The sequence below is a fragment of the Neophocaena asiaeorientalis genome, unplaced genomic scaffold (assembly GCF_003031525.2).
Source record: "Neophocaena asiaeorientalis asiaeorientalis breed wild unplaced genomic scaffold, Neophocaena_asiaeorientalis_V1.1 scaffold567, whole genome shotgun sequence".
Classification (NCBI taxonomy): Eukaryota; Metazoa; Chordata; class Mammalia; order Artiodactyla; family Phocoenidae; genus Neophocaena; species Neophocaena asiaeorientalis.
Genome location: NW_020173728.1, coordinates 1577533 through 1591119, shown reverse-complemented (window position 1 = coordinate 1591119; position 13587 = coordinate 1577533). Strand labels below are relative to the sequence as shown.

The 13587-nt window shown below is 37.9% G+C and overlaps 1 protein-coding gene across 1 annotated transcript in view; it reads left to right on the top strand.

Moving 5' to 3' along the window:
• The window catches only part of KIZ (kizuna centrosomal protein), a 108868-nt gene that overhangs the window by 25114 nt on the left and 70167 nt on the right, over positions 1 to 13587 (top strand). The window contains exon 5 of the mRNA XM_024750782.1: positions 12639 to 13284. Coding sequence (XP_024606550.1) covers positions 12639 to 13284 — 646 coding nt within the window. The remainder of the gene's footprint in view (positions 1 to 12638; positions 13285 to 13587) is intronic.

Here is a 13587-nt window from a genome sequence, read left to right as displayed (position 1 = left end):
AAGGATTGGTATTAATTCTGAAGGATTGGTATTAATCCTTCTTTAAATGTCTGGTAGAGTTCACCAGTGAAGCCTTCTAGTCCTGGGCTTTTCTTTGTGGGAAATTTTTGATTACTAATTCAATTGCTTAACTTGTTTTAGGCCTATTCAGATTTTCTGTTTCTTCTTGGGTGAGTTTTGGTAGTTGTGTCTTTCTAAGAATTTGTCCAATTTGTCTAGGTTGTCTAATTTGTTGGCAAACAATTATTCATAATATTCCCTCAGTTTTTTATATCTGTAAGGTTGGTAACAAAGTACCAATTTCATTTCTGATTTTAGTTATTTGTCTTGTTTTTTCCTTGGTCATTCTAGCTAAAGGTATGTCAATCTGTGAATCTTTTCAATGAATCAGCATTTGGTTTTGTCGATTGTCTCCAGCTTTTCTATTTTCTAATTCATTTATTTCTGCTCTAATCTTATTATTACCTTCCTTTTGCTTTCTTTGGATTTAATTTGCTCTTCTTTTTCTACTTTCTTAGCATGGAAGTGTAGGTTATTGATTTGAGTTCTTTCTTCTTTCTAATAAGCTTTTCCAGCTTTGAATTTCCTTCTAAATATTTCTTCCCATAGCCTTTAGGATCTTGTGTTTTCCTTTTCATTTATCTCAAACTGTTTTCTAATTTCCCTGGTCATTTTTTCTTTGACCCATTATTTAGGAGTTTCTTATTTAGGAGTTTCTTATTTAATTTCTATATATTTGTGAATTTGCCAAATTTCCTTCTTTTATTGATTTCTAATTTCATTCCATTGTCATCAGAGAACTTTATTTTAATCCATTTAAATTTATTGAGACTTGGTTTATTGCCTAACATATGGTCTGTCTTGTAGAATGTTCCATGTACATTTAAGAAGAATATATATTCTGTGTATTCTACTGTTGGTAGGTGGAGTCTTCTTTATATGTCTGTTAGGTCTAGTTGGTTTATAGTTGGTTCAAGTCCTCTGTTTCCTTATTGATCTTCTATTTAGTTATTTTAACCATTATTGAATGTAGAGTATTTAAGTCTCCAACTATTATTGTTGGGTTTTGCTTCAGATAGGACTTTGTTGTTAGATATACTTACATGTTTCTAATTGTTATATCTTTTTTACAGATTGACCCTTTTATCATTGTAAAATGTCTTGTGTCTAGTTACAGTTTTGAGTCTTAAAAATCTATTGTGTCTGATTAACATAGCCACTTCGGCTTTCTTTCAGTACTGTTTGCATAGTATATTTTTTTTCCATGGGGCTCTCTTGATATATCTTTTCCCTTTCCTATGCTTTCAACCTGTTTGTGTCTTTGAATCTAAAATGAGTCTCATTAGACAGCATATAGTTGGATCATATTTTAAATCCATTCTGCCAGTCTCTGGCTTTAATTATAGTATTTAATCCATTTAAAATTAATGTAATTACTAAAAAGGTAGGATTTGCATCTGCCATTTTGCTCTTTGTTTTCTATATACTGTAAGTTCCCTACATACAAACCTTCAAGTTTTGAACTTTCAAAGATGCAAACGTGTGTTCCATCAGCGTCAGGCATGAGTGAAATTGCAGCTTGCCCTCCCGTCTCCTATTGCTGGCGATCCTTCAGCTCTACTATCTCCCACCTCCTCTCCCTCTTCCAATCAGTAACTCTTCTTGCCTGTTCACTCAATGCCAGCCCCTGTATGCCAGCTGTTGTACTGCACTGCTGTACTTTTCAAGGTACTGCACTGTCAGATTAAAAATGTTTTCTTGTTTTCTCCTATATGATTTAAAAGACAAGAGTTACATGAAAAACATATTTATGCTTTTATATGTACCAACATAGTTAAATACATATTTACCAGTGTAGTTAACCTAACTACTGCTATTTATTTCTTAATGCAGACTTGAGTTACTGTGTAGTGTCCTTTCATTTCAGCCTGAAGGACTCCTTGTAGTATTCCATATAGGGAAAGTATGGTTGTGACAAATTCTGTTTTTGTTTAGTGAGGAACGCCTTAATTTTGCCTTTTTTTTTTTTTTTTTTTTTGGGCAGTGCTGCACTGCATGTGGGATCTTAGTTGCCCGACCAGTGCCCCCTGCAGTGGAAGTGCAGAGTCTTAACCACTGGACCACCAGGGGAGTTCCTCTCGTTCGTTTTTGAAGTAACATTTTGGTGGCTATAGAATTCTTGGCTGATAGTCTTTTTCTTTCAGTGCTTTGACTGTGTTATCTTACTGCCTACTGGCCTCCACAGTTTCTGATGATAAGTCACCTGTTACTCTTATTGAGGATCCTTTTTATGTAAGGAGTCACTTCCCTGTTTTTGCTTTCAAGATTCTCTCTTTTTGGCCTTCAGTAGTTTGATTATGATATGTCTAGGTGAGGATCTCTTTGAATTTATTACACTTGGACTTCGTTGAGCTTCTTGAATGTGTAAATGTTTTTCATTATATTTGGGGGAGATTTCACTATTATTTCTTCAAAATTATAGTGTCTTTCTTTTTCTTCTCCTTCTGAGACTTTCATTATGCATATGTTGGTATGCTTAGTGGTATCCCGCAGGTCTCTGAGGTTCTGTTCATTGCTCATTATTTTTTCTTTCTTTTCCTCAATGTAGATAATCATAATTGATCTGTATTTAAGTATGTTGATTCCTTCTTCTACCTGTTCATATCTGCTGCTGAGCCCCTCTAGTGAATTTTTCATTCTGATGACTGTACTTTTCAACTGCAGAATTTCTGTTTGGTTCTGTCTTTTAAATAATTTCTATCGCTTTATTAATCATCTCTATTTGGACATTTTTCCCATTCTTTCCCTTAGTTCTTTTAGACATGATTTCCTTTAGTTCTTTGAACATGATTAAAATAGCTAATTTAAAGCCTTTGTGTAGTAAGTCCAACATTTGGGCTTCCTCAGGGATAATTTCTTTAATTTTTATTCTTAAAACTTTTTTTAGAATTGAAGTATAGTTGATTTACAATATTGTGTTGATTTCTGCTGTACGGCAAAGTGATTCGGTTATACATATATACATTCTTTTTTATATTCTTTTCCATTATGGTTTATTACAGGATACTGAATATAGTTCCCTGTGCTATAAGTAGGTCCTTGTTGTTTATCCATTCTATATATACTAGTTTGCATCTACTAATCCCAAACTCCCACTCCATCACTCCCCCACCTTCCCTCCGCCTTTGCAACTACAAGTCTATTCTCTATATCTGTGAGTCTGTTCCTGTTTCATAGGTAGTTTCATTTGTGTCATATTTTAGATTTCACATGTAAGTGAGACTATGTGATATTTGTCTTTGTCTGATTTACTTCACTTAGTATGATAATTTCTAGGTTCATCCATGTTGCTGCAAATGGCATTATTTTGTTGTTTTTTATGGCTGAGTAGTATTCCACTGTATATATGTACCACATATTCTTTACCCATTCTTCTGTCAGTGGACATTTAGATGGTTTCCATGTCTTGGCTATTGTGAACAGTGCTGCTATGAACACAGGGGTGCATGTGTCATTTGGAATTATAGTTTTATCTAGATATATGCCCAGGAGTGGGATTGCTGGATCATATGGTAATTCTATTTTTAATTTTCTGAGGAACCTCCATACTGTTTTCCATAGTGGCTACACCAACTTACCTTCCCACCAACAGTGTAGGAGGGTTCCCTTTTCTCCACACCCTCTCCAGCATTTGTTATTTGTAGACTTTTTAATGATGGCCATTCTGACTGGTGTGAGGTGGTACCTCATTGTAGTTTTGATTTGCATTTCTCTAATAATTAGCGATATTGAGCATCTTTTCATATGCCTATTGGCCATCGGTATTTCTTCTTTGGAAAAAAGTCTATTTAGGTCTTCTGCCCATTTTTGGATTGGGTTGTTTGGTTTTTTTGTTGAGTTGTATGAGCTGTTTGTATATTTTGGAAATTAAGTCCTTGTCAGTCACATCATTTGCAAATATTTTCTCCCATTCCATTGGTTGTCTTTTCATTTTGTTTATGGTTTCCTTATGGCTGTGCAAAAGCTTGTTAGTTTGATTAGGTCCCATTTGTTTATTTTTGTTTTTATTTCTATTGCCTGGAGAGAGTGACCTAAGAAAACATTGGTAGGATTTATGTCAGAGAATGTTTTGCCTGTGTTCTATTCTAGGAGTTTTATGGTGTCATGTCTTAATGTTTAAGTCTTTAAGCCATTTTGAGTTTATTTTTGTGTATGGTGTGAGAGTGTGTTCTAACTTCACTGATTTACATGCGGCTGTCCAACTTTTCCAACACCACTTGCTTTTTCCCATTGTATATTCTTGTCTCCTGTGTTGAAGATTAATTGACTAGGTGTGTGGGTTTATTTCTAGGCTCTGTATTCTGTTAGATTGATCCATGTGTCTGTTTTTGTGCCCATACCAGGCCATTTTGATTACCGTAGCTTTGTAGCATTGTCTGAAGCCTGGGAGGGTTATGTCTCCTGCTTTGTTCTTTTCCCTCAGGATTTCAGGGATAGTTTCTATTGACTGCTCTTTTTCCTCCTGTGTATGGATCATACCTTCTTGTTTCTTTTAACATCTCATAATTTTTTGTTAACTTTTGGACATTTTAAATAATAAAATGAACGTCAAATTTACCCCTTCCTAGAGTTTATTGTTTTGTTTGCTTGCTTAGTGATTTTCTGAATTGTGTAAAGTCTGTATTCTTCGGCATGTGTGGTCACTGAAGTTTCTGTTCAGTTAGCTTAGTAACCAGCTAATGATTAGACAGAGCTTTCTTCAAATGCCTGAAACCTGTAATTCTCACAGTCTTTACCAAGAGGCTTTGGCACTCATCCAGGCAGTTTCCAGCTCCACCTTAGCCTTCATGTCAGTGCTTGCCCAGAGCTTACCTTGAAAGGTAAGCCTGAGGGGACAGCTTAGGCCCTTCTCAGGACTTTTCTTTTTTTTTTTTTTAACATCTTTATTGGAGTATAATTGTTTTACAATATTGTGTTAGTTTCTGCTGTATAACAAAGCGAATCAGCTATACATACACATATATCCCATCCCTCTTGTGTCTCCCTCCCAACCTCCCTATCCCACCCCTCTGGGTGGTCACAAAGCACTGAGCTAATCTTCCTGTGCTATGCAGCTGCTTCCCACTAGCTATCTGTTTTACATTTGGTAGTGTATATATGTCCATGCCACTCTCTGACTTCGTCCTGGCTTACCCTTCCCCCTCCCCGTGTCCTCAAGTCCATTCTCTACATCTGCGTCTTTATTCCTCTCCTGCCCCTAGGTTCATGAGAACTTTTTTTTTTTTTTTTAGATTCCATATATATGTGTTAGCATATGGTATTTGTTTTTCTCTTTCTGACTTACTTCATTCTGTATGATAGACTCTAGGTCCATCCACCTCACTACAAATAACTCAATTTTGTTTCTTTTTATGGCTGTGTAATATTCCATTGTATTTATGTGCCACATCTTCTTTATCCATTCATCTGTCGATGGACATTTAGGTTGCTTCCATGTCCTGGCTATTGTAAATAGTGCTGCCATGAACATTGTGGTACATGACTCTTTTTGAATTATGGTTTTTTCAGGGTATATGTCCAGTAGTGGGATTGCTAGGTCATATGGTAGTTCTATTTTTAGTTTCTTAAGGAACCTCCATATTGTTCTCCATAGTGGCTGCACCAATTTACATTCCCACCAACACTGCAAGAGGGTTCCCTTTTCTCCACACCCTCTCCAACATTTATTGTTTGTAGATTTTTTGATGATGGCCATTCTGACCAGTGTGAGGTGATACCTCAGTGTAGTTTTGATTTGCATTTCTCTAATGATTAGTGATGTTGAGCATCCTTTCATGTGTTTGTTGGCAATCTGTATATCTTCTTTGGAGAAAGGTCTATTTAGGTCTTTGGCCCATTTTTGGATTGGGTTGTTTGTTTTTTTGATATTGAGCTGCATGAACTTTTTATATAATTTGGAGATTAATCCTTTGTACGTTGATTTGTTTGCAAATATTTTCTCCCATTCTGAGGGTTGGCTTTTCGTCTTGTTTAGGGTTTCCTTTGCTGTGCAAAAGCTTTTAAGTTTCATTAGGTCCCATTTGGTTTTTTTTTTATTTCCATTTCTCTAGGAGGTGGGTCAGAAAGGATCTTGCTGTGATTTATGTCATAGAGTGTTCTGCCTATGTTTTCCTCTAAGAGTTTTATAGTGTCTGGCCTTGCATTTAGAGCTTTAATCCATTTTGAGTTTATTTTTGTGTATGGTATTACGGGGTGTTGTAATTTCATTCTTCCACATGTAGCTGTCCAGTTTTCCCAGCACCACTTACTGAAGAGGCTGTCTTTTCTCCACTGTATATTCTTGCCTTCTTTATCAAAGATAAGGTGACCATATGTGCGTGGGTTTATCTCTGGGCTTTCTATCCTGTTCCATTGATCTATATTTCTGTTTTTGTGCCAGCACCATACTGTCTTGATTACTGTAGCTTTGTAGTATAGTCTGAAGTCAAAGAACCTGAGTGCTCCAGCTCCGTTTTTCTTCCTCAGGATCGCTTTGGCTATTTGTGGTCTTTTGTGTTTCCATACAAATTGTGAAATTTTTTGTTCTACTTCTGTGAAAAATGGTAGTTTGATAGGGATTGCCTTGAATCTGTAGATTGCTTTGTGTAGTATAGTCATTTTCACAATGTTGATTCTTCCAATCCAAGAACATAGTATATCTCTCTGTTTGTATCATCTTTAATTTCTTTCATCACTGTCTTATAGTTTTGTGCATACCGGTCTTTTGTCTCCTTAGGTAGGTTTATTCCTAGGTATTTATTCTTTTTGTTGCAGTGGTAAATGGGAGTATTTCCTTAATTTCTCTTTCAGATATTTCAGATATCATTCCTTTCAGGTATCATTAGTGTATAGGAATGCAAGAGATTTCTGTGCATTAATTTTGTATCCTGCTACTTTACCAAATTCATTGATTAGCTCTAGTAGTTTTCTGGTAGCATCTTAGCATCTTTAGGATTCTCTATGTATAGTATCATGTCATCTGCAAACAGTGACAGTTTTACTTTTTCTTTTCCAATTTGGATTCCTTTTATTTCTTTTTCTTCTCTGATTGCTGAGGCTAAAACTTCCGAAATTATGTTGAATAATAGTGGTGAATGTGGGCAACCTTGTCTTGTTTCTGATCTTAGTGAAAATGGTTTCAGTTTTTCACCATTGAGAACGGTATTGGCTGTGGGTTTGTCGTATATGGCCTTTATTATGTTGAGGTACGTTCCATCTATGCCTACTTTCTCAAGAGCTTTTATCATAAATGGGTGTTGAATTTTGTTGAAAGCTTTTTGTGCATCTATTGAGATTATCATACAGTTTTTATCCTTCAGTTTGTTAATGTGTATATACATTGATTGATTTGCATATATTGAAGAATTCTTGTGTTCCTGGGATAAACCCCACTTGATCATGGTGTATGATCCTTTTAATGTGCTGTTGGATTCTGTTTGCTAGTGTTTTGTTGAGGATTTTTGCATCTATGTTCATCAGTGATATTGGCCTGTAGTTTTCCTTTTTTGTGACATATTCGTCTGGTTTTGGTATCAGGGAGATGGTGGCCTCATAGAATGAGTTTGGGAGTGTTCCTACCTCTTCTATATTTTGGAAGAGTTTGAGAAGGATAGGTGTTAGTTCTTCTCTAAATGTTTGATAGAATTTGCCTGTGAAGCCATCTGGTCCTGGGGTTCTGTTTGTTGGAAGATTTTTAATCACAGTTTAAATTTCAGTGCTTGTGATTGGTCTGTTTATATTTTCTATTTCTTCCTGGTTCAGTCTCGGAAGGTTGTGCTTTTCTAAGAGTTTGTTCATTTCTTCCAGGTTGTCCATTTTATTGGCATATAGTTGCTTATAGTAATCTCCAATGATCTTTTGTATTTTTGCAGTGTCAGTTCTCCTTTTTCATTTCTGTTGATTTGAGTCTTCTCCCTTTTTTTCTTGATGAGTCTGGCTAATGGTTTATCAATTGTGTTTATCTTCTCAGAGAACCAGCTTTTAGCTTTGTTGATCCTTGCTCTTGTTTCCTTCATTTCCTTTTATTTCTGATCTGATCTTTATGATTTTTTTCCTTCTGCTAACTTTGGGGTGTTTTTTGCTCTTCTCTCTCTGACTGCTTTAGGTGTAAGGTTAGGTTGTTTATTTGAGATGTTTCTTGTTTCTTGAGGTAGGCTTGTATAGCTATAGACTTCCCTCTTAGAACTGCTTTTGCTGCATCCCATAGGTTTTGGGTCATCATGTTTTCATTGTCATTTGTTTCTAGGTATTTTTTAATTTCCTCTTTGATTTCTTCAGTGATCTCTTGGTTATTTAGTAGTATATTGTTTAGCCTCCATGTGTTTGCTTTTTTTCACAGTTTTCTTCCTTTAATTGATATCTAGTCATAGCATTGTGGTCGGAAAAGATACTTGATACAATTTCTATTTTCTTAAATTTACCAAGGCTTGATTTGTGACCCAAGATATGATGTATCCTTCAGATGTTCCATGAGCACTTCAAAACAAAGTATATTCTGTTGTTTTGGGATGGAATGTCCTATATCAGTTAAGTCCATCTTGTTTAATGTGTCATTTAAAACTTATGTTTCCTTACTTATTTTCATTTTGGAAGATCTGTCCATTGGTGAAAGTGGGGTGTTAAAGTCCCCTACTATTACTGCGTTACTGTCGATATCCCCTTTTATGGCTGTTAGCATTTACCTTATGTATTGAGGTGCTCCTGTGTTGGGTGCATAAATATTTACAATTGTTATATCTTCTTCTTGGATCGATCCCTTAATCATTATGTACTGTCCTTCTTTGTCTCTTCTAATAGTCTTTGTTTTAAAGTCTATTTTGTCTGATATGAGAATTGCTACTGCAGACTTCTTTTGATTTCTATTTGCATATGATATCTTTTTCCATCCCCTCACTTTCAGTCTGTATGTGCCCTAGGTCTGAAGTGGGTCTCTTGCAGACAGCATATATATATGGGTCTTGTTTCTGTATCCATTCAGCCAGTCTGTCTTTTGGTTGAAGCATTTAATCCATTTACATTTAAGGTAACTATTGATATGTATGTTCCTGTTACCATTTTCTTAATTGTTTTGGGTTTGTTATTGTAGGTCTTTTCCTTCTCTTGTGTTTCCTGCCTAGAGAAGTTCCTTTAGCATTTGTTGTAAAGCTGGTTTGGCGGTGCTGAATTCTGGACATTTGCTTGTCTGTACAGCTTTTAATTTCTCCATCAAATCTGTATGAGATCCTTGCTGTGTAGAGTAATCTTGGTTGTAGGTTTTTGTCTTTCATCACTTCAAATATGTCCTGCCAGTCCCTTCTGGTTTGCAGAGTTTCTGCTGAAAGATCAGCTGTTAACCTTATGGGGATTCCCTTGTGTGTCATTTGTTGTTTTTCCCTTGCTGCTTTTAATATTTTTTCTTTGTATTTAATTTTTGATTGTTTGATTAATATGTGGCTTGGCATGTTTCTCCTTGGATTTATCCTGTATGGGACTCTCTGCTTCCTGTACTTGATTGACTATTTTCTTTCCCATATTAGGGAAGTTTTCAACCATAATCTCTTCAAATGTTTTCTCATTCCCTTTCTTTTTCTCTTCTTCTTCTGGGACCCCATAAGTTGAATGTTGGCGCATGTAATGTTGTCCCAGAGGTCTCTGAGACTGTCCTCAATTCTTTTCATTCTTTTTTCTTTATTCTGCTCTGTGGTAGTTATTTCCACTACTTTATCTTCCAGGTCACTTATCCGTTCTTCTGCCTCAGTTATTCTGTTGTTGATTCCTTATAGAGAATTTTTAGTTTCATTTATTGTGGTGTTCATCATTGTTTGCTCTTTCGTTCTTCTGTGTCCTTGTTAAACGTTTCTTGTATTTTCTCCATTGTATTTCCAAGAGTTTGGATCATCTTTACTATCTTCACTCTGAATCATTTTTCAGGTAGACTGCCTGTTTCCTCTCCATTTGTTTGGTCTGGTGGGGTTTTTACCTTACTCCTTCATCTGCTGTATACTTCTCTGTCTTCTTATTTTGCTTAACTTACTGTGTTTGGGGTCTCCTTTTCTCAGGCTGCGGGTCCATAGTTCCTGTTGTTTTTGGTGTCTGCCCCCAGTGGCTAAGGTTGGTTCAGTAGGTTGTGTAGGCTTCCTGGTGGAAGAGACTTGTGCCTGTGTTCTGGCGGATGAGGCTGATTCTTATCTTTCTGGTGGTCAGGACCGCATCTGGTTGTGTGTTTCGGAGGATCTGTGAACTTATTATGATTTTAGGCGGCCTCTCTGCTAATGGGTGGGGTTATGTTCCTGTCTTGCTAATTGTTTGGCATGGGGTATCCAGCACTGGAGCTTGCTGGTAGTTAAGTGGAGCTGGGTCTTAGCGTTGAGATGGAGATCTCTGGGAGAGATCTCACCGATTGATATTACATGGGGCTGGGAGGTCTCTGGTGGTCCAGTGTCCTAAACTTGGCTCTCCCACCTCAGAGGCTCAGGCTTGACACCCGGCCTGAGCACCGAGACCCTGTCAGCCACATGGATGCTGTTCATTAAAAGTTCATTAAGTAAGTCAGACAAAGACAGATATCATATGATGTCACTTATATGTGGAATCTCAATGACCTGGATGCCGGAGGCCCATGGTTCTGGAGTCGTCCTCAGGAGTCTCGCACACGCCACGTATCAAGCACACCTCAGTCCTCTTGGATGCCTGACCCCCACAAAACTTCGAGTGACAGTGAGGTGGGGCGTCTCCCAGAAGCATGGTCAGGTGGCGGGAAACTGGGTCCGGCACCGAAGTCGTGCTGGTGTGGAACCGCCACGGCCGGAGCCGGACAGCCCGGGCAGCAAACTGCACTGCGCATGCCCAGGCCGCAAATCTCTCTCCTTCCAGAACCAACGCCCCCTCAGGACTTTTAGTGAGCATGCCCACAGTCTAGGTTTCCAGGAATATGCTGGAGCTTTTCAAAGCCCCCTGTGGACAGCTCATTCACCAACTTTTCCTTTTAAGTTATTTTAGTTAGCCTGTTGTTTGCCCAACTGTTATCCACTGCCTTAGGCAGCCTTGATGTTAAACATTTGCCTCTGCTTATTTTTGACAAATAACCCCCAGGGAAAGTCAGCTCCAAGTCAGGTCAAATAAAGACAGTCTTGTGAGGGTGGTCTTCCAGGGAGCTACTAGACAGGTCAAATAATGTCAGTTCTCTGGGAATGGGGCTTTGAAAGAGTTCCAGTCCTTTTCTACTCCTTTCAGTGTCTATAAGGGTGCTGGTTTACAGGCTGTGATTACAGGCTGCTGATTTTCAAGGTTACCGCAGACTGGAGGAGGGGGAAATGCGAATAGGGCAAGTTAAAACACCGTGAAGTACTGCTGTTCCTACCAAGATTCAGTTACTCTTCTTGAATAAATGTTCCTCAGATTGCTGCAAGCCTTTGGTTAATTTCCAGAGTTCTGAAAAGTTATTCTGAAGATGTTTTCCACTGTTATTGTTTCTTTTACAGAGCAGAGAATTTTGAGAGGTCCTTATTCCGCCATTTCTCTGACATCCCTTTTCATTTGTTTTTGCTTCAAAGTTGTTTGTTTTATCTTTAGAAATAGAAGAGACAGTATGTTTGAAGGGAAGTAAGACCTAGATTCTGTTTCAGCTATGTGAATGACATTTGCTCTGAAAATTTTGGCCTCAGTTTTTCCATCTGCAGAGGAGGGGTGCAGATGCATCTCCCCATCAACCTATAGTGCTCTGTGGACTAAATGCTATTATGTATGTGGAGGTGCTTTGGTCCCTTTGGAAGAAAAACACTTAACTTCTTCAAGGCTTTATGATTGTTACTTCCAGTTCTGCTTCCCATTGTGTGTCCTTGATCAAGCCGCTGAACCAGTTGCTTCTGTTTCTCTTTCCCATCCCACCCTCGTCCCCTCCTCCCTCTCTTTTTAAGGAAGAGACAGTGCTCATACTGCCCATAGACATGCCAGTGAATTTAAATTGCTTTAAATGTCTTTAAAATTACTTGAAGTTGTTCAGAAAAAAACTGCTATTATTTTCAGTTTGACAGGAAATTAGATTATTTTGCACATATGCATTATATTTTAATGCAGTCTTGAATATGTGATTATTGGAAGTTTTTTAATATTACCCACACTACTAGAAATAGAGTTTTGAAACCCCCAATAGTCCTTTATATGCCCCCGGTTTTTTTGTTCAAGTACCTCTCTAGCTTCATCAAATCCACTTCTCTGTGGAAAGTGGTTAGAACTCAAAGTTTATTTTTTTAATTGTGGTAAAATATACGTAACAGAAAATTTACCATTTTAACCCATGTTTGAGTGTACAGTTCAGTGGCATTAAATACATTCACATAGCTGTACAATGCAATGTATGTATCTCTTTTTGAAAAATATAGATTCCATAGTTCCCTGACCGTATTTGCTTTGTGAACCAATATTGTTATTACAATTAAATAGTGTGGACCGTACTGTTTTTTGGTCATTCATTTTGTAGGAAGCCATGAGTTTTATAGAACATGGTAGGTGTTGCTTTCATTGGTCCTGCTTCCTGACCTAATTTCATTTCTGAAAACAACCTAAATAACCTCATTGTTCATACACAACCTGTTTAACTTTCATGTCTTTTGGTGGTGCAGGTTGTAATGCCGGCAGAAATTAACTCAGGGACCGCCGCGTCAAGAGGATTGTATCAACCAGCAACAATCTTTATGGGCCGCCAAGTGTCAGCCGTCTCAGGCGTTGGAGATTTCAGTACAGAGCAGAAATCTCCCCAACCCACAAAGAACTTTTCAATTCCTGACCCACATTCACACCAACAGACAGCCCGGAGCAGTAATGTGACAGACAGCTATGTAGTACAAATTCATAGTGACACACAGTGCTTAAATAAGTCTGACAGAATAGATGGAAAGACATCTCTTCAGATGGGTGAGAAAACGCCAGTCACAGCCAGCGCGTTGTCTGAGGAGGAACAAACTCATTGCTTGCAGATAGGAAGCAACGCACGTCAGGGCAAGAGTAATTTATCTGAAGGCAGAAAGTCTGCCGAACTCCATTCCCCATTACAGGAGAGATTAAGTCCAGAGAACAGAACCACTGATTTAAAGTGTGACAGTTCCAGCAGATCAGAGGGATCAGAGGGAGAAATACTGACACGGGAGCATATTGAAGTCGAGGAAGAAAGAGCCAGGCCGCCAGTCTCTCTGCCGTCAGGCTCAGAATACGGTGCATCTGAAATCGAGTGTTCTCAAGAGAAGCATCCTGCCTGGGAAGCTTCCTCAGGTGGGGGGAGAGGCTGAAATGGTTTGCTGGTTTTTGTTGGTATTTAGTTTTTTGGGTGGTGATGGTCTTATGTACGAATACAAAATACTGTCTAATTGTATCTGTCAAAAAACAAAGTAGTGACTTTGCCAACAAATTCCATTCTAACGAGTTCTTAACTAGGTACATGGAAATATTTTTGCGAGCAAATTCTCTGATTTTTAAACCCACTGTGATATTTTAAAAATATTTTTCATGGGTCTTAAAATACTGTAGTTCGCTGTGGATTGTTTATACACGTCTCTAACAGATGAGCCAGCTCTG